The sequence below is a fragment of the Ceratotherium simum genome, chromosome 39 (genome assembly GCF_057802395.1).
Source record: "Ceratotherium simum simum isolate JZ-2026a chromosome 39, ASM5780239v1, whole genome shotgun sequence".
Lineage (NCBI taxonomy): Eukaryota > Metazoa > Chordata > Mammalia > Perissodactyla > Rhinocerotidae > Ceratotherium > Ceratotherium simum.
In genome coordinates, this window is record NC_141938.1 from 5,512,182 (window position 1) to 5,532,341 (window position 20,160).

Here is a 20,160-nt window from a genome sequence, read left to right on the forward strand (position 1 = left end):
TCCCTCTGCCTTGAACTCTCTTATCCTAGATAGTGACATGGTTCCCTTCACTCACCTCCTTTTTCAGGTCTTTGCACAAATCTCACCTTCTCGTTGCCCCCCTCCCTCAGTACTGCAATCCCCCCCAGCATTTCTAATGTCCTTTTCCCTGTGTCCCTCTCCCCATAACCCCTAGAATCTAAAATGCTGTGTAATGTATGCGTTTCACTTAAACAAGTGTCTCCTTCACTATAATATCAGCTCCTCAAATGCAGGGATTTTTAATTTTTCACCAGCGCTGTTCCTGTCGGATACAATAAAAAAGAAACATTTGATCTTTGTAAGTGGTTCCTGGCACAGAGCTTCTAAAACCCTCGGAATCTCCGGAGAGATAAGAATGTCTTTGTATGCTAATGAGAGGACTGGTGCTGGGGCCCCTTGGTAGCTTCAGGATGCGGGTTGATGGCCAGAAAGACCAAGTTGTGATTAGAGGATTGGACCTTTCAGCCCAGAGGGGATGGAGACTGAGTTAATTACCAATGGCCAATGATCTAATCAATCATGCCTACATAATGAAACCTCCGTAAAAACCCTCAACAGTGAAGTCCAGAGAGCTTCCGGGTTGGTGAGCACGTGGAGGTGCTGGGAGGGCGGCATGTCCAGGGAGGGCATGGAACCTCGGTGCCCCTTCCCCAGACCTTCCCCATGCATTTCTTCCATCTGGCTGTTCCTGAGTTAGATCCTTTGTAATAAACTGGTGATAGTAAGTAAAGCACTTTCCTGAGTTTGGTGAGTCATTCTAATGATCAAACCCGAAAGGAGGGGGTGGGTTGTGGGAACCTCCTGACTTTGTATTCATTGTAGTCTGTAGACAGAACTGTGGGTCACCTGGGGACCTGATACTTGCAACTGGCATCTAAATGGGGACAGTCTTGTGAGACTGAGACCTTAAACCTGTGGGGTCTGCTGCAAACTCTGGGTAGAGAGTGTCAGAAATGAATTGAATTGTAGGACACCCAGTTGCGACCTATAGAAAATTGCTTGGTGTGGACCCCCTACCACCACATTTGGTGTAAGAAGTATTGTGAGTAAAAACAGTTCATTTCTGACATACAGCAGGCACTCAATAGATGTTTGTTGAGTGAATGCATAAACTGCAGAGCCCAAGAATGAGCTAGGTCCAGGGACTTGCATACCATCCAGGACTCTCAACTCTGCTCTCCTGCCTTCTCTCTGCAGCCCCGTCCCCATGAGGTGGCCCCTCTGAGCCAGGTGAGCTTTGGGGGAGCTGCTCTCTCCTGATCACCCTAGCTCAAGTCCCAAAACGAGTCTCTTGGCCAGCTTGGGTCTCACACCGTACCTGAACCAATGACTGTGGTCAGAGAGATGGCACGTGCTGATTGGCTGGCTGGGATCACGTGCCCACTGCTGGCTGCGGGATGGAAATCTGAGAGGTGGGATGGTTTCAAAGAAAACTGGGTGTGTCCTTGCCAGAAATGAGGATAAGTGCAGTGATAGCAAATATGGTACATGCCCATTCTATCCTTCTCAAAACCCCCCAAAAGAAAGATGGAAGAATTAGATGAACCATCATCTTGCAATCCCCGATGAAAGAATTGATTCAGGCCCCTATGGTCATTGGGTGAAGCCCTTGGTTTACTGACTCTCAGCCGTGACCACGGCCACCCTTTAGAATCACCTGGGGAAATGTAAGAAGTCCCCAGGCCCAGGCCACAGCCCAGTCCAATTATATCAGAAGATGGGGAGACGGGGTTCAGACTTGGGTATTTTGTTAAATTTAGCTCCTGGGGGATTCTAATGTACACCCGGGGCTGAGAACAAGTGACTTATAGGAGATATGAGGGGGAAGAGGAACAAGACAAGGGCACCACAGAAGGGCAGCAGCAAATCCAGAAGGCGTGGCACTCCCCAGCATACCACACTCTTTCTGCAGCAGACCGAAGGTAGGTGGGGTTGGGGAAGAGGAGGAAGAATCTAGAGTAGCCGTTCTCAAAGCGTGTTCCCTGTACCAGCAGCATTGCCTGGGGACTTGTTAGGAATGCAGATTCCTGGGCCCCCTCCAGATCTCCTGAGCCAGAAGCTCTGAGCATGGGGCCCAGACACCTGTGCTTCAACAGGACATCCAGGGGATTCTGATTTATTCTCTAATTTGAGAAGTCCTGGGTTAGAATAAAAGGAATGTAGGAGACCTGACAATCAAACGTGATGTGTGGGCCGTATTTGGATACAATTCAAAGAAACCAAATGTAGAAAGACATTTTTGAGCCAATCAGGAAAATCTGATGAAGGCCTGGGTGTTGAGTGATGCCAAGGAACGGCTGTTAATTGTCTTAGTATTGTCTTAGTCCGTTTGGGCTGCTCTAACAGAATATCATAGACTGGGTGGCTTACAAACAACACAAATTTATTCCTTACAGTTCTGGAGGCTGAGAAGTTCAAGATCAAGGCATCAGCAGATTCCGTGTCTGGTGAGGGCTCACTTCCTGGTTTGCAGACGGCCGTCTTCTTGCTGTGTCCTCACATGGCAGGTGGGGTGAGGGAGCGCTCTGGAGTCACTCGTAAAGGCACTAATCTCATCCATGAGGGCTCCAACTTCATGACCTAATCACCTCCCAAAGGTGCCGCCTCCTCACACCATCACCTTGGGGGTTAGGTTTCAACATATGCATTTTGAGGAGACACAAACATTCATTCAAGTGTGATAATGGCATTATGGTTGCAAAATATAATATGCAAATAAATAAAAATGCAAATATATACATTTTTAGAGATGTGTGCTGAAGTCTGAAGGGGGAAAATGACATTGTCTGGGATTTGTTTTAAAATACTTCATCAAGGGGAAAAAAGGGATAATGAAACAAATATGTCATGCTCTTGGTGATTGTTGAACCTGGGTGACGAGTATGTGGGGTTTCTTTGGATGAGTTTTCTTGGCTTATGTGAACATTGAAGATTTTTTTCACAAAATGATTTATAAAACAAGAAAGCTGCAGGAGAAGGAAGGCTGTGTCATCCCATTCAGGTACTTAGAACTAAAATCATTGCCAGCTGGTATGGAAAATAAAACGAAGGAGAAGGAGCCAGGATGACAGGGGTTCCCAGAATCTTTTATTATCAATCTCCCTTCCAGAAGCAGTGAGTGCCACAGAGGAATAAAAATGAGACCGCTTCTCCAGCAGCCAGGCGGGTCCTGGTGTTCTGTCCTCCCTGGGTCTGTCAGCCCAGCTTGACGAACAGCAGCAAGGTGGCAAGAATTCCTGGCAGCTGGAATGGGAGAAGAAAGAAACACTGAACCAACTTGAGAGATCTCCAAACCCAAATCAAATCAGTTACATGGATGGGGGAGCATCATGTTCCAGAAAGGTAAGAGGCAGGGATTTAAAGATGGCGGAACGTCCTTCAGAGCCAAGTGGGAGATAATTTGGACCTGTTAACACAATCAATCTCAGCTGTGGGTAGAAGGTGGCGGCCTTTCATGATGCACATCAGTCATTCTCTCTTTCTTTCCCCTAGATCCTATCTCCATTCTCTTCTGCTCTCCCCTAGGTCCTGCAAACTACATTTCCCAGAATCCCCTGCTCCCTCACTTCCTGTTAGGTTTGGCCAATAGGAAGCACCAGCAGGAGATGGGCGGGCTGGAGGAAAGGTTGGAGTATTTCTTCCTCAATCCCTCCCTCTCTTCTGCCCGTCCTGAGCTCTCCATGACCCCAGCTGTGAGCAGAGGGCCCCACCTCCTTGGCTCATGCTGTCCCCACCTCTTCAGGCCTAGAAGTAAAAGGTCCCCACGTTGGTAGACCCTGAGCACCTCAACATCCCTCATTTTCTTTCATCCTGCCCATGCCTCTGCAAGGAGGCCCCTGAAAGCTTCTTAAAAGGACCATCTGGGGGCTGAATTCTGTTTCCTGCTGGGATCCTGACTGTTATGACCTCCTTGGGGAAGAGGGTGTGGTATGGTTTGCAAATACATATTCAATATTATAAATGTGTACAATGAAAGAAATCCCGTTTCAAAAACACAAATCAGACTAATGAGAATCATCTACATTTCAGCTGGTGGTGATCTAAGAGGTGTGTGTGTGTATTCCTTAGGATTCCTATATACAAGATCGAGTCATCTGTGAACAGAGATAGTTTTCCTTCTTCCTTTCCAATATGGATGCCTTTTGTTTCTTTTTCTTGCCCAATTGTCCTGGTTAGAATCTCCAGTACAATGTTCAATAGAATGGCGAGAGCGAATATCCTCGTATTGTTCTTAATTTTAGTGGGAAAACATTCAGTCTTTCACCATCAAGTATGATGTTAGCTACGGATTTTTCATTGATGTCCTTTATCAGGTTGAGGACGTTCCCTTCTATTCCTGGATTGTTAAGTGTTTTTATCATGAAATGGTATGGATTTTGTCGTATTTTTTCTGCATCTATGGAGATGACCATGTGATTTTCTCCTTTGTTCTGTTAATATGGTGTATTGCATTGATTGATATTCTTATGTTGAACCAGCCTTGCATTCCTGGGAATCATCCCACTTGGTCATGGTGTATAATCCTTTCTATATGTTGCTGGATTCAGTTTGCTAATATGTTGTTGAGTCTTTTTGCATCTATATCTACAGGAGTTATTGATCTGTAGTTTTCTTTTCTTGTGACATCTTGCAATGGCTTCATAGAATAAGTTGGGAGTTATTGCTTCCTTTTCCATTTTTTGGAAGAGTTTTTGAAAAAAAATGTTAATTCTTCTTTAAATATTTGGTAGTATCCACCAGTGAGGCCATCTGGGCCTGATCTTTTCTTTGTGGGAAGTTTTTTGGTTACTAATTTAATTTCTTTATTTTTTATAGGTCTATTCAGATTTTACATTTCTTCTTGAGTCAATTTTGGTAGTTTATGTCTTTCTAGGAATTTATCTGTTTCATCTAGATTATCTAATTTGTTGGCATACAATTATTCACAGTAGTCTATTATAGTTTTTTTTTAATAAAGCCAGTAGTGATGTCCCCTCTTTCACTCCTGATTTTAGTAATTTGAATCTTCTCTATTTTTTCTTTTCAGTCTAGTTAAGTTTTGTCATTTTGTTGATCTTTTCAAAGAACCAAAGTTTGGTTTCATTGATTTTCTCTATTTCACTTACTTCCACTCTAATCTTTATTATTTTCTTCCTTTTGCTTGCTTTAGGTTTAGTTTTCTCTTCTTTGTCTAGTTTTATAAGATGAGTGTTAGGTTATTTATTTGAGAACTTTATTTCTTTTTAAATATAGGCATTTTACAGCTATAAATTTCCCTCTGAGCACTGCTTTAGCTGCATTCCATAAGTTTTGCTTTCAAGAGTCTTTTTCTTTTTACAGTTTGATTATACTATGTGTAAGTGTGAGTCTTTTTGGTTTATCCTACCTGGAATTCATTGAGCTTCTTGGATGTGTAGATCCATGATTTTCATCAAATTTGGAAAGATTTTGGCCATTATTTCTTCAAATATTCTTTCTGCCTTTTTCTGTCTCTCTTCTTGTCCTGGACTGCCATTGTGTGTATGTTTGTATGCTTGATTGTGTCCCATGGGTCTCCAAGGCTCGGTTCATTTTCTTCATTCTGTTTTCTTCCTGTTCCTTCACTGGATAATCTCAACTGACCATCTTCAAGTTCACTGATTCTTTCTTCTGCCAATTCAAATCAGCTGTTGAACCAATCTCCTGAATTTTCCATTTCAATTTTTGTACCTTTCAACTCCAGAAATTTCTATTTGCTTCTTTTAAAAAAGTCATTTCTGTCTCTATTGATCTTCTCTATTTGATAAAACATCATTATCATTCTTTCCTTTAGTTCTTTAGACACAGTCTCCTTTAGTTCCTTGAACATATTTATAAAAGCTAATTTAAAGTATTTGTCTTGGGCCGGCCCCGTGGCTTAGCAGTTAAGTGCGTGCGCTCCGCTGCTGGCAGCCCGGGTTCGGATCCCGGGTGTGCACTGACACACTGCTTCTCTGGCCATGCTGAGGTCGCATCCCACATACAGCAACTAGAAGGATGTGCAGCTATGACATACAACTATCTACTGGGGCTTTGGGGGGAAAATAAATAAATAAAATTTAAAAAAATAAAAAAATAAAGTATTTGTCTAGTAAATCCAACATCTGGGCTTCCTAAGGACAGTTTCTATTGACTGATTTTTTTCCCTGTGTATTGGCCACATTTTCTTGTTTCTTTGCCTGTCTCATAATTTTTTGTTGAAAACTGGACATTTTAAATAATATAATGCGGTACCTTTGAAAATCACTCTCTCCTTCTCCCCAAGGTTTTTGTGTTGCTGTTTGTGGTTGTTGCTGCTGCTGTTTGCTTGTTTAGTGACTCTCTGAGACTAATTCTGTGAAGTCTCTGTTGCATGCAGCCACTAACGCCTAGTGGTTGGGATGAGAGTTTTCTTTTTTCAAAAGGGAAACCTGACTTTTGAAAGTTGAGCAAGATTCTGCCAATATTTATTGCTTCATCCATTCTGCCTATCACGAATCATCTTTCATTTTATTTTTACAATCTAGGTAGTGTGAAAAACAGGGCCAATTGAATCGAAAAGAACTTCCATTTACTGCCCTGGCTTATTGGTTGATTCTTTTCTCCCTGGGGCCTATCTGGGCTGGGCTCTGAGCAAAGATTCCTCCTTGGACAGGGCTCAGGGTTGAGAATAGCTCCTGTACATAGTGTTTCCATGGTGAGTGGCCTTTGAGCATCTCTAGTGGTGCATAGAGAGCTCATCACCTTTCTGCCACTGCCTCCCTGTGATCCTTGCCTTGAGTTGATGACAATCGGGACCTCCCTAGAGTTGAGAAAATAATTTCCCAGAATCAGTTCATGCTTGCTGATTTCCCAGAATCAGAGCATTGTGCAAAGCCTCTGATGTATTCCACCTCACAAATGACTCTCAACAATTGGGCAGCCCACTTTACAAATGACGGAGGCTGTGGTCCTGACTCTCAGTCAGAGAACTAGTGCGGGACATAACTAGGACTGGGGTTCAGAGCCCCAGCACTTGCCCACCCAGGCCTCCTACCAGGTAAGTGAAGGCCAGACTTGACTGCTGGAAGGAGAGGGCATATCCCTAGATTAAGTTGCTCCTCATCTGAATCAGGTCTGAGGCCCCCAGAGCCCTCATGCCTTCCCTCCTTTCTAGGTGAACTATTAATGACCACATTAATTAATCACCCTGCTTAAAATGACCTCACCTCTCCTCTTCCCAGCTGTATCGTTCTCCTTAACACATATCACTATCATGTAATATATTTCCCAATTTAAAAATCATATTTCTTGTCTTTCCCTGCTGATTTGAAATGTGAGCCCCATGACAGCAAGGATTTTTGTCTGTTTGGCTCATTGCTGTATCTCCAGTGCCTACAACAGTGCCTGGACACAGTAGGTGCTCAATAAAGTTTGTGGAGTGCAAAAGTGAATGTTAAAACCCTTCAGATGGCTTTCCAACATGTTCAGAATAAAAGCCAAGCCCCTCTCTGCTGCCCACAAGGCCTTACATGGTCTACCCCATCAGCTCCCTGCCCTCATCTCCCTCTCCCGCCCTCCTCACTCACCCTGCTCCAGCCACAAGGGCGTCCCTGCTGGTCCTTGAATAAGCCAAGCTTATTGCTGCCTCAGGGCCTTTGCAGAAGCTCTTCCCTCTACCTTCTCCCATATACACACACGGCTTTCCCTCACCTCCTCAGATCACTGGCCAAATGTCACCTCCTCAGGGAGGTCATCCTTGATTCCCTTCCCTATCCCATCACCAAGTTTTACTTCCTTCTCAGCAGAAATCTTTAACTGAAATGATCAGCCATCCCCCTACTTCAATGTCAGCTCCACCATGGCAGGGATTTAGTTTTTTGTCATTGCTGTGTCCCCAGGACAGTGCTTTGCAAACAGTAGGTGCTCAATAAAAGAGCTCGGTGTGTCCCGGAGGGGCTGCTCCTTACCTGGATCACTGCTGCCCCCAGCGAGCCCCCACTCAGGTTGAAGCTCTGAGTCTTGGTTATTTTCAGGAGCTTAGGGAAACAGCCCTGAGGATACAAACATCAAAGCAGGTGGGGCGGGGTGAGGGGCTCATGAACTCCAAGTCCCCGTCAATGCCCACCCAGTGGGCCACCCAAATTCCTCTCGGATTCAGGCAGGAGAAGAGGACAAAGACACAAGGAGCTTGGCTCCTTCTCACTTGACTGCCCCCCACCCCACCCCAGCATCTCCCCTGGTATCCTCATTGCCCCTCACTCCAGAACATACCACTCACCCCCTGCATCCATCTGTGCTGACACCCAACTGTGGTGATTAAGAGTATGACCAGATGTCCCAAATTATTGCTAGCTGTGTGACCTTGGAGGAGTCACTACACTTCTCTGTGCCTCAGTTTCCCCAACTGTAAATGGGACCAAGTGGATCTGCCTCACAAGACTTTTGTGAGGATTAAAAGAATCTCATGAAGTACACAGCAGTGGCCTGACACACAGTCAGCATTCAGTAACTGTTAGTTATTTCTGAGTGCTCTTTATATATGAAAGTGCCTTCTCAGCCTTTACAAGTATTTTCTCACTCAGTTCTCACTACATCCCCATGAGGTGGGTACTATTCTTTTCTCTGTTTTATAGGTGAAGAAACTGAGGCTCAGAGAGATTAAGAGACCAGACATAGTGGGTAGGCGGGGCAGCCACCTGCAGAGGATGGGACCTCCATTCCCCTTTCTGCAGTCACTGAGATGCTCCTCCCTCTAGGCCCCTGGCACTTCTTGTTTCTGGAAGCGTGGGCTGCCTTGAGCTTGCTGTTGACACAGTTCAGTGCCCCCCCTTCACTCAATAGGCATTTATTAAGTGCCAGTTGTGTGCTGGGCACTGAACTGGGCACTGGGAACCCAACAAGGTACAAAACAGACGAAATTTCTGCCTTGGTGGGACCGATATTCGAGTGGGGAAAAGAGGTAATGAGCAAGGACGGCAATACCATTGTCAGGTGGTGATCAGGCACTGAGCAGACACTGAAGCAGGGAGAGGAGATGAAGCGTGATGGTGAGTCGGGGTAGGGGGGTCCTCTTATAGAGAGGAGATTAGGAACAGCCTCACCAAGGAAGTGACAACTGAGCACAGATTTGAAAGAGATGAGGTAGGACGACATTTGGGGGAACAGTGTTCCAGGCAGAGGGAATGGCCTGTGCAAAGGCCCTGAGGCAGCATATGTCTGGTGTGTTTGCATGTCAGCGAGGAGGCCAGTGTGGCTGGAGTGGAATGAGTGGGAGGAGACGAGGTGAGGAGGTGACAGGCAGGTTGTACAGGGCACATTGGGCCAGTGTGTGGCCCCCATGTCCATCTCTGAGGCCCTGGCCTTGGACTCAACCCGGCCAATTCATAGGGTCTGGCTCCCAGTAGGAGCCGTTCTGTGTGAATGGATGAATTAATGAATGGTTCCTACTTCTTCCCTCAGGGAAGACCCTTGTGGTCACTCACCACAGCAGAAGTTATGGGGAAGCTGGGCTGGGGTTGGAAGGGAACCTCTCTGTGCCTCAGTCTCCTCATCTGGAAAATGGGAGAAGAGCAGTCCCCACCTTGAGGGGTGCGATGGGGATTGAACCCACAAAGCGAGTGCCCGGTCGAGTGGCTGCCATCACTATTGTTAGGATGATCAAGTGTCATCATTATTGCTGAAGTTCAAGAGTACGGCAGGCGGTGTGGCCCAGACAATGGACTCAGGCCAAAGTGGATTCAAATCCCAGCTCTTGAACCCGTCACGTCCCCTCCCCGAGCCTCAGTTTCCCCATCTGTGAAGTGGAATGGTAACACAACTCCCCAAGGCTGTGTGGTCGAAATGAGCTGAACACCCCATGAGAGCTGCTTTCTTTCTCCCCCGACCCCCTCTGCTGGAGTCACACAAATATGCAATTTTTGTAAAAGTCATCAGCCTTGGGGTCTGTCTAAGTGACACCCAACAAAATCTCGAGTTACCTCCCAGTGGACGATGTCTGTAGACGCGTTGCGCCCATCACAGGCCACCGTCCCGATGGACTTACAGCAACTCCTGGGGTAAGTGTGGCCGGTCGTCATTTCAAAGGAGGAGCCGGAAAAATCCGTGTGGTTCTTCACTCCACAGCACTTCAGCTGCAGAGAGGAGAATAAACACTTGAAGCTCCCTTTTAAATATTAAAATAATAAGCACAATAGAAATCACAATCACCATGGCTACAATATTCCAGGCCTACGCTAACTGCCTCCCTTACTCTCCCCCATCACGGCTCAGAACCCTCCATGGCTCCCATCTTCCTTGGGGTAAAAGCTGAACTCCTCACCAGGGCCCACAGGCCCCGCACAATGTTCCCTGTCACCTCCAGGCCCTCATCTCCCCTCACTTGCCCTTTCACTCAGCTCCAGCCACACCAGTCTCCTCACTATTCCTCAAACACACTTATCAAGCACCAGCCTCAGGGCCTTTAGACAGGCTGTTCCCTCTTTTTAGAATGCTATTCCCTCAAATATCTGCACGGCTCCCTCCCTGACTTCATTCAGGTCTCTGTTCAAATGTCCCTCCTCAGGAAGGCCTACCCGACCCCTCTTTCTAAGTCAGCCACAACCCTGTATCAGTCAGACTGGGCTAAGTGATGCTGCGTAACAAGCAACCCCTCCATCTCAGCAGTTCATTTCTCACACCACACGCCCATCACAACGTGGCAGGGCAACTCAGTTTATCAAAATCACCCAGGGACTCAGGCGGATGGAGTGGCCACCATCCAGATGGTTCCACTTTGGTGGCAAAATGAAAGAGAGCTCTGGAGGGCTGTGCACTGGCGATTAAATAATTTGGCCTGAACACATCTCACTTCTGTTTATAGCTCACTGGCCAGAACTCGTCATGGGACCCCTCAACCAATTATAAAGAGGCCAGGACGGGCCATCCCACTGTGTGCATAAATAGGTGATGCATAGCACTTATGAGCAGACAAAACCCTTGCTCTCTAGGACCTTTCCTGGCCTTGTTTTCCTTCATAGACTTATCACCCCTGAGACCAATGTTTACCTAGCAATTTCCTGTCCGTCTCCCCACTCAAGTGTCAGCATCACAGGGCAAGGATTTTGTTTTATGCCCTCCCATGTGTCCAGACCCCTGAGCAGTGCCGGCACACAGTAGGTGCTCAAGAAGATTAGTTGAGGGCCATATGAATGAAGGAGAGAGAGTCTCTACCATCTCAAGTTTGAGAAGCCAAATTGGGATCCACTACTATCGGGGGCCCTTCCCAAGCCTGATCACGACCCCATGGCAGTTCCTGGGCCCAAGACTCGCATGTGAAATGCCCCTAGAGACAGGCAAAGGCTCTTCCCATCCACACCCGCCCTGGGCCTCAGACCCCTTCCTCGACCACCTGACCCAGGAGCTTAGGTGACACATGGAGGCAGTCCTGCTCCTTAAACACCAAGACTCAGGATGCGAGTCTCACCACATCCCACCCAGGAGGATGGCTACTATCAAAACACCAGAAAAATGGGGCCAGCCCCATGGCGTAGTGGTTTAGTTCAGCACGCTCTGCTTCGGTGGCCCAGGTTCATGGGTTCGGATCCCAGGCGGGGAACTACACCACTCATCACCCATGCTGTGGCAGTGACCCACATACAAAGTAGAGGAAGATGGGCACAGATGTTAGCTCAGGACCACTCTTCCTCACACACACACACACACACACAGAAAATAACAAGTGTGGACGAGGATGCAGAGAAACTGAGACCTTTGTGCTTTGCTGATGGGAATGTGAAATGGTACCACTGCTGTGGAAAACAGTATGGAAATTCCTCAAAAAATTAGGCATAGAGGAGCTTGCCCTGTGGTATAGTGGGTAAGTTCCCACACTCTGCTTCGGCGGCCCAGGGTTTGCAGGTTCGGATCCTGGGTGCGGACCTATGCACAGCTCGTCAAGCCATGCTGAGGCCGTGTCCCACATACAGCAACTAGAAGGATGTGCAGCTATGACATACAACTATCTACTGGGGCTTTGGGGAGAAAAAGAAAGGAAGAAGATTGGCAACAGATGTTGGCTCAGGGCCAATCTTCTTCAAAGAAAACAAAAAATTAAGCATAGAATTACCATATGATCCAGCAATTCCACTTCTGGGTATAAAGCAGGGACACAACAGATATTTGCACACCCGTGTTCATAGCAGCCTGATTCACAGTCGCCAAAAGGGGAAGCAACCCAAGTGTCCAGTGACAGAAGAATGGATAAGCAAAATATGGCATTTCTATACAACAGAATATTATTCAGCCTTAAAAAGGAAGGAAATTCTGACATGTTACAATGTGGATGAACCTTGAGGACGTTATGCTGAGTGAAAGAGGCCAGACACAAAAGGACAAATACTGTGTGATTGCACTCATCAGAGGTCCCTAGAGGAGTCACATCCGTAGAGACAGAGAGTAGGATGGTGGGGCCAGGGGCTGGGGGAGGGGGCTGGGGAGTCACTGTTTAACGGGGACAGAGTTTCAGTCTCAAAAGATGAGAAAGTTCTGGACATGGATGGTGGGGATGGCTGCACAACAATTTGAATGTGTTTAATGCCACTGAACTGGACACTTACAAACGGTTAAAATGGTAAATTTATGTTATGTCTATTGTACCGCATTAAAAAGCATCGTGAATCTCACCTGTTCCATGACCAAGTTCCACTCCATGGAATAGTCGTCCGGCTCGTTGAAACCTCTATAATTCTTCCTCAGGGTCACGAAGGTGTGCTCCAAGGCCACCTCTTGAACCTCAAAGATGGAAGAGGAAAGCATACAAAATAGGCAGGTGTCCCACGTGGTGAGGCTCCTTGGGGACAGGGCCGGCAGGTGTGGGTTTCCTTTCTGCTTCCTTCACGTTCCCTGCCCCCAGCCATGGGCCTGCGCTGGAGGGGGACAAGTCAGGCTACCATCGCCCCCGAGAGACGGACCCTGGGAGGAGTGTGGGTCTGGAGCCCATGGCATCTGGTGGTACCCATCACAAACGAGTCTGAATCACTTGCTCTTTCTAATCGCCCACACACCCGCTACACCCCCGATTTGGCTGTAACTCCAATAAAGACTTGAATATCGTCTTTAGCAACAGCATCTCTCTCTCTGCACAAAGGAGCAAATTTAAGTTTCTATTTTTTAAATAAAGGTCTAAACAAAAAATTTTTTTCCAAAGAGGTGATATAGTCACACAGTTCAAAATTCACCAAGCACAGAGGGGGACACCACGAAGTCTCCCTCCCACCTTTTTCTCCCAGCCAACCAATTCCTCCCCCTCCACAGCGATGACTGTTACTGCTTCCTGTGTCCCCAAAGAGACTTTGTATGTGTGTCAAAGCGAAGTCTATTCTCAGCATTTTTCTTCTTGCTTTCTACTACTCTCATTGTTCTGCCTCTGGCTGTTCGTAGCAAGAGTAGCAATTGCTCCGGGGGCCCCGCCCGCCGTGTCCCCGGGGCCGCTGTCCTTTCTGTGCACGCTGGCCTGGCCTGGCATCCCACTGCCAGCGATGCAGAGCTCCCGGGCCCTCTCGGGCGCATGCGCCCTGGGAGGGCCCCTCAAGCCATCAGGGATGGTAGGCGGTGGATCAATACCGCAGCTCCCTCGCCCCTCGCATGGGGAAACAGCAGCGTGTTCTGCACTGCATCGCAGGCGTCCCCCAGCACGACTGAGCCCAGTTGCCCACAGGGTCACCTTTTAAGGACTGCATTCCCCTCCCTGCCTCACTTCCCTGTCCCCTACGCGTGTTTCTTGAGATCTCCTCTCAAATAAAGCACGAGCCTTCCCACCCTTGTCTCAGGGTTAGCCTCTGGGGGGACACAGAAGAGGACAGTCCAATGTCCTGGAGAATGCACCCTCTCCTGCAGACAGGGTCTCCTCCTTCCTTCTTTCCGCCTGCATCAGACTCCCTTGTGTGGATTATTATAAATTAACCTCCCTGCCTTTGATGCTCACTAGGCTGGCGGCAATCTTTTGCACATCCTGGTATGTATGTCATTCTGCACCTGAACAAGCAAATCCTTGGATAATTCCTAGAGATGGGATGGTTGGGTCGAAGTGTCCACGCTTTGTCATTTTCATGCATTTTGCTAAATAGCCCTCTGGTTTGAACACATTTCAAAACTCCAATAACTTTTGCAGCTTTTCCCATTGCGTCTTCCCCACCCCCCCACCCCAAAGGCAAGAGAGGTGGTGGAATGAACTCGGCCTGTTTCTTGAGACCTTCGAGGGGAGGGCTGCGGTTTTCGGCTTTCACACCATCTCCGGAGGCCGGATCTCCGGCCCCGGGACCGGTGGGTCGGGCCATCACTGGACCTCCAGGAGCATGCGCAGAGCGTGGGTGGCTGGGGGTGGGGGGCCTCACTGATTCTGTTTCTTTCTAAAGCCGACTGGGGGAAGCAGCGCTGTACTCACGATCGGTAAGAAGGCCAGGACCACTGTGGCGGCCGTGATTTCCACGAGGAGAATGACAAGCATGAACGAGAAACACTGGAAGACACAGAGGGGGCCGGAGGGGGCTGGGAGCCTGCTCAGCCGCCTCCGTGCCGGGGAGGGGCTGCCTCTCCCCCCACTCCACTCCCAGGCCACGTGGCCTCTCCAGTTGGAAAGAACTCACGCCCAGGCTGGAGGCGTTTCTTTCCTGCCTTGCCTTCCTGCAGGTGGTCCAGGATGCCGGCAGGGCGGTATTCTTAGGAGCCACTCGCTAGGCGCCCATTTCACGCCCACCGCTTTCCGGAGGTCCAGGAGGCCTAAGTGGGGACCTCCTGGTGAGGTAAAGGCTGTGTGTGCAGACAGCAGGGGCCGGTGGAGAGGCGGGAGGGACGGTGGGGAGGAGAAGCAGACCAAGAACCTCAGACCCCCAAATGCGGGGAGAGGTGACAGACTGAAGGGCCCATCCCCGGCCTCAGTTTCCCCATCTGTACAACATGGGCATGGGATGAGCTCAAGGGGTCTCAGTGGGTTCTCTGGAGCTTCTGGAGGCAAAGTAAGGTCAGCTCCTGGCTCCCTTCCATCTATTTCCATCTATGCCTATTATGATTATGATTATGATTATTAAAATCTATTTGATCATTCAGGCCTTGAGTCACTAGATTAGCCAATGGCCAGGCTTATCTTACCTTTACACCCAGAGGCAGGAAAGCACAGTGGATACACACCGGGGCTGTCCCCACAGCCGGCAAGGGCAAACATGAGTTCAGGGCTTAGCAGTTGTGGGGCCCCAGACGAGAGTGGCTCACGTAGCAGATTGTGAAGATTAATAATATTACTATCTCCCGGCCTCTGGGTGACTCAGGCGGCCAGAGGACAGAGATCCAGGCGTCAGCAAGTCCTGTCGGCTCCACCTTCAGAATCTAGCCCAAATCTGCCCACTTCTCACCCCTCCATGGATGGCCCCACCGGGTCCCACTAGGACCAGCACAGTCCCTCTGCCCACGTCCCTCCACAGTCTGTTCCCCCACCGCCGCCAGAGGGCGCCAGTGAACCCCTGAGTCAGGGCATGTCCCTCTGCTCAGAACGCTCCCAGGCTCCCACCGCCATCAAAAGGACTTTGCTTTTCTGAGTGATATCTCAGAAGCTTAAGAGATCAAGAGACACATGCTGAGGGTAAAGCTGATCGGATTTGCTGATGGTTGGACATGGGGTGTGAGAGAGAGGACTCTGATTCCTCCAGGTTAAACTCTGGATAAAATAGTGTCCACATCATACTGAAGATAAATGAAATACTGCAGGGTCGGGACCTGTCCAAGAAATATTTGCTGAACAGAGTAATTAAGAAGGAAAACAAGAGGTGATAGAGCTTCAGAGAGGAGGAGGGTGGGGCGGGTGCTTTTAACAATGGAGGTCGTCTATGCTCTGGGAGACGAGTAGGGAAGATGCTGGGGACAGATTAAACCAAGGTGGGATAATATGCTTAGACAAGATTCTAAGGGAAGTGGGGAAGCTAGGAGCTGGATTCTGGGGAGATGTTTAACCGAGGCTGGATATGAAAATGAGTAAGACATATAAAATCTGTGACATGCTGTCTGCACAGTGCTGGAAACTTCCATACCCCATGTACTTGAAGATGTCTTTGTCCATGCAGGGCGGTTACAAAGGTGTTGTGTTAGTGGAGGAGGTACACATGGGTTGATGGAACAGAGCAGCGTGCCCAGAACAGACCCAAGCACAATGGAAAGAGTGTAGACCATGGAGTGTAGACAGAGGAGGACTGGATGGGCCACTCAGTGAGGGGGACAGTATGTCACCCAGCTGGGAAAAAAATGAATAAAATCAGACCCCTACCTCACACCACACACACACAATCAAACTCCCGAGAGCTAAAGAGCTAACAATGAGAAAGAAAGCAAGACTTAAAATTATTGGAAGAAAACCTAGGAGAGTGTAATTTATGACTCTGGGTAGGGGAAGAGTTCTAAATGAGACAGATCCTAAAGGGAAAGATGGATACATCTGACTCCATCAAATGAAACACCAAAAACACTGTAAAACAGTGGATGCTGATGGAAGGGGGTTGCAGCCTGTGCAATGAAGGATTCATACAGGAGGGGGAAGTTTTGGTGTCTGTGTGCAGATCTGACTTACGAACAGGAGAGTGCCTCTGCTTTCTTTGGTGGCCCCGTACCACCCAGCAAAGCCGAGCAGGACCGTGATGCAGCCCATCACCAGACACAGGTAGCCGACGTGATGCAGGTATGCAGAGCACAGCCCGAGGACCCTCGTCAGGGCAGCCCCTCTGAACGTGACATAGATGCCCAGGCCAATGAGGACCACACCAGACATCTTTGGAACAGAAATAAGACAGAGAAAAGCAGGCTGTTAGCTGCATACAAATAGAACTCTCCTGGGGGAGGAGGGAGGAGGAGCAAAGGTCAATAAAATCAGCAAAAACACTTAAAAATGATAATACCCAGTGTAAGCGAGGATGTGGAGAAACATTCTCATACGTGGCAGCCAGAAACAGAGTTTTTTGGGGAGAGTGGAGGAGGACACTTTGCAATTCATATTTAAAACCTTAAACGTTTTATGGTAAAAATCTTTACCTAGAAATTCCATTTCTAGATACTCAGACTAAGGAAAATAGTCACGTTATGTGCCTCAGTACCAGGATGCTCAGGGATGTTTGTTAAGGACTAAACATAAAACATAACTGGAACAACCAATAATACAGAGTCGGTAGGTAAATCATGGTACAGCCATGCAATGGGACCCTAGGCAGTTACTTTAAATGATGCTATAGGACAGGGTTGGCAATTTTTTTTCTGAAAAGCCCCAGATATTGTGAGCTTTGCAAGCCATAGGTCTCTGTTGAAACAACTCAGCTTTGCCAGTGTTGCTCAAAATCAGCCATACACAATCCATAAACAAATTTATTTTATTTACAAATAAATTTTATCTATTTACAAGGCTGTAGTTTGCTGACCCCTATTGTAGGAGAATGTTTATTGATACGGAAAGATGTTTTTAATGTCTTAATAAGTTTTTTACAAAGTGGATTGTTGGCAGCCAGGCTCCTTGGTATTTACCCAACAGAGATGAAAACTTATGTCCACACAAAAACCTGCAGGTGGATGTTTCCAGCAGCTGTATTCACAATTGCCAAAACTTGGAAGAAACCAAGTTGGCCTTCAGCAGGTGAATGGATAAACTGTGGTCCATCCAGACAATGGAATATTAGCGTTAAAAGGAAATGAGCTATCAAGCCTGAAAAGACATGGAGGAAACTTACAGGCATACTGCTGAATGAAAGACACCAGTCTGAAAAGGCTACATTGTGTGTGATTCCAGGAGTGTGACATTCTGGAAAAAGCAAAACTATGCAGACAGTAGAAAGATCAGTGGTTGCCAGGGGTTAGCGGGAAGGGAGAGATGAATAGGCAGGGATTTTTAGAGCACTGGAACTATTCCATACGATGCTAAAATGGTAGGGACGTTTGTGAAAAGCCATAGAAGGTACACCAAGAGGAAACCCTAATATAAACTTCGGACTTTGAGTGATAATGATGTGTCAATGTAGGTGCATTAATTGTAACAAATGTACCACTCCGGTGGGGGATGTTGATAATGTACGGGGGCAGGCGGTATATGGGGAATCTCGAATGTACCTTCGCTCAATTGTGCCGTGAATTTGAAACTGCTCTAAAAAAACAAAATCTGTTCAAAAGGGGGAAAAAGCTAAATTTTTTTAAAAGGGAGGAAAAAGTGCATTGTAAAGCGATAGCATGCCCCATGTTTGTGTTGCTGTTTTTAAAAGATAGATAGAAAGTCTGGAAGGATACAATCATGATGATGAGATTTATTGAGCAATGTGCCCATGACAGGTATAAGCCGTTTAAATGCCCTGTTTCATTTAAGTCCCATCAAAATGTTACAATACAGGTAACCAGATGAGGGGGGAGGAGGGATACTTAATATCCTTCTGTTTCCTGGCAGCCCTTCCTTATACTGTTCTACTGTAAAAACAATTCCTTCTTCAACAATGAACATTTCAGGTTACTTTTGTAGTAAGAAAAAAACGTTTTGAAAAATTTAAAGGACAGAGAAAATAACCACTCCCTCCTGTCTTTCCCCAGACAACCTAGGTTTCTGCAGGATTTGATTTAGAGCCAAGCTGTTCCGCCACTGACCCCTGGGGTCTCCCAGACCACACTCCTCTGGCTCGATTTCACCAGCTCTGGGTCGATGGAGGCTGCGCCTGTTCCCGTGTCCTGCTCCTCGTCTGTCTGCCCTACATCCCTCCTGCTTCCCTGGGGACCACAGATCCGGATGCCAGGAATTTGGATCAACTTATTTCTGTCTTCGAGGGAGCCAGCCGTGCAGGAAGGGCTGCGAAACCCCAGGGCCTGGGTTGTGACACACTTACAGCCGTGATGCCATTGAGGAAAGATAACAGCTTCTTCAAGGAAGCATACGGAGTGTGCATTTCAGCCATGTTGGCCAGACGGGGGTGACTTAAACATTTAAGTCGGCATCTTCTGGCTACTGTTTCCCAAGATGGTAGAGGTCTGGGGTGGGGGCACCAAAGCTGATTTGCTCTGCCCCTGTCTCTCCTGGCTGCCTGATCTTCTGCCGGGGAGGGGGCCCAGGGGCTGCCCCTCCTCAGTCATCAGCCTTTGTCACATCACAATCGGATGTTGGAGCAAGGCTCACGGTGCCAGGGAAGCAGGTGCCCCAAACTGCTCTCTGCTGGATCCTCATCTGGCAAAGAGGACCCAGCAGGGGTGGAGAAAAGGCTGCCCCGGGACCCTCCAGATGCGACCTGGACCCTGTGGGCACAGTGCTCGGAACTGACCACTCATGTGGTTGATGCCCCCACTAGACTGGGGACTCCAAGGGGGCAGGGGCCTGGGCTGTCCTATTTACGTCTGTGAGTAGGTGTTCAAGCAACTGGTGTGCAGTAAATGAATCAAGAGGCTCTATGGAGCAGGAATCCAGCTACAAGCCATCCGGTCCCCCCACTCCCCTACCTACACATTAGCTCACTCGGCTCATCCTTCTCACAGGGCTCAGAGAGGCCAAGATAACTGCCTGAGGCCACACAGGAAGCAGGGTCAAGGCTGGTTTTGAAGCTCCAAGAGTGGCATGAAGGTGGCAACCTGGGACCCCCCCTCCCCACCCCAAGAGCCCATCCTTTTTCTGTCTGAGGGCTGCTCTGCCAAAGCTGGTGAAGCGATTGTCCTGGAGCCCCTGTGTCATTGATCACTGGGCTTTTCCTGATGATGACAGAGGCACAGAGGGCATTTCAGGGTGAAAAGGGTGCACGTGGGGCCCTGGAAGCCCCCAGGCCCAGCTCCTGCAGCCCCCAGCCCACATCGCCTCCCCGCCCCCCACCACATCCAGGGCCACCTACCCCAGCCGCGCCCCTGCTGTCCAGCCCCTAGAGGGCTCAGGGCTGTCAGAATCTCGTGACCCCCGGGGCCCAGCTCAAAGAGAGAAAACACTGTGCTTCACACTTGAATTAATTGAATAAATGTTTGTCAAATGGCCTGCTTCTTGGAGCAGGGAGAACTAAGCAAGATGTTCATGGAGGGTGACTGTCTCCTTCCCGGACCGTGGGCCACGTTCACAGCTAGGAGCAGTCCTTGCACGTCCTTCTCTAAAAGGTCACTTGAAATAAGGGGCCTCAGAGCCAGGGGCTGAGGGCCGGAAAGTGGAGGTGCAAAAGAGGGCGAGGAAAT

At 48.2% G+C, this 20,160-nt stretch overlaps 1 protein-coding gene across 3 annotated transcripts; it reads right to left on the minus strand.

Annotated features, from left to right (window-relative positions):
- Window positions 1-3,086: 3,086 nt before the first annotated feature.
- TSPAN16 (tetraspanin 16) lies at window positions 3,087-18,914 on the minus strand. 3 transcript variants are annotated; one of them, XM_004442681.3, is made up of 7 exons: window positions 18,846-18,914; window positions 16,568-16,765; window positions 14,399-14,473; window positions 12,640-12,747; window positions 9,957-10,109; window positions 7,947-8,030; window positions 3,087-3,264 (listed from the first exon to the last, which is right to left on the minus strand). In XM_004442681.3, the coding sequence occupies exons 1-7, from the start codon at window positions 18,912-18,914 to the stop codon at window positions 3,217-3,219; spliced, it is 735 nt and encodes a 244-aa protein (XP_004442738.1). In that variant the 3' UTR covers window positions 3,087-3,216. The 3 variants fall into 3 exon arrangements, with proteins under 3 accessions (XP_004442738.1, XP_087281557.1, XP_087281558.1); XM_087425431.1 differs by lacking the exon at window positions 14,399-14,473; XM_087425432.1 differs by lacking the exon at window positions 7,947-8,030.
- Window positions 18,915-20,160: the final 1,246 nt, after the last annotated feature.

Excerpts from the sequence above, each read along its gene's own strand:
- TSPAN16 (XM_004442681.3), bottom strand. The coding sequence starts at position 18,914 with ATGGCTGAAATGCACACTCCGTATGCTTCCTTGAAGAAGCTGTTATCT. Across the intron at positions 14,474-16,567 it reads GCAGAGGCACTCTCCTGTTC|TGTTTCTCGTTCATGCTTGT; the intron begins GTAAGTCAGATC and ends TGTGTCTTCCAG. Across the intron at positions 8,031-9,956 it reads CAGACATCGTCCACTGGGAG|GGCTGTTTCCCTAAGCTCCT; the intron begins GTAACTCGAGAT and ends TTGTATCCTCAG.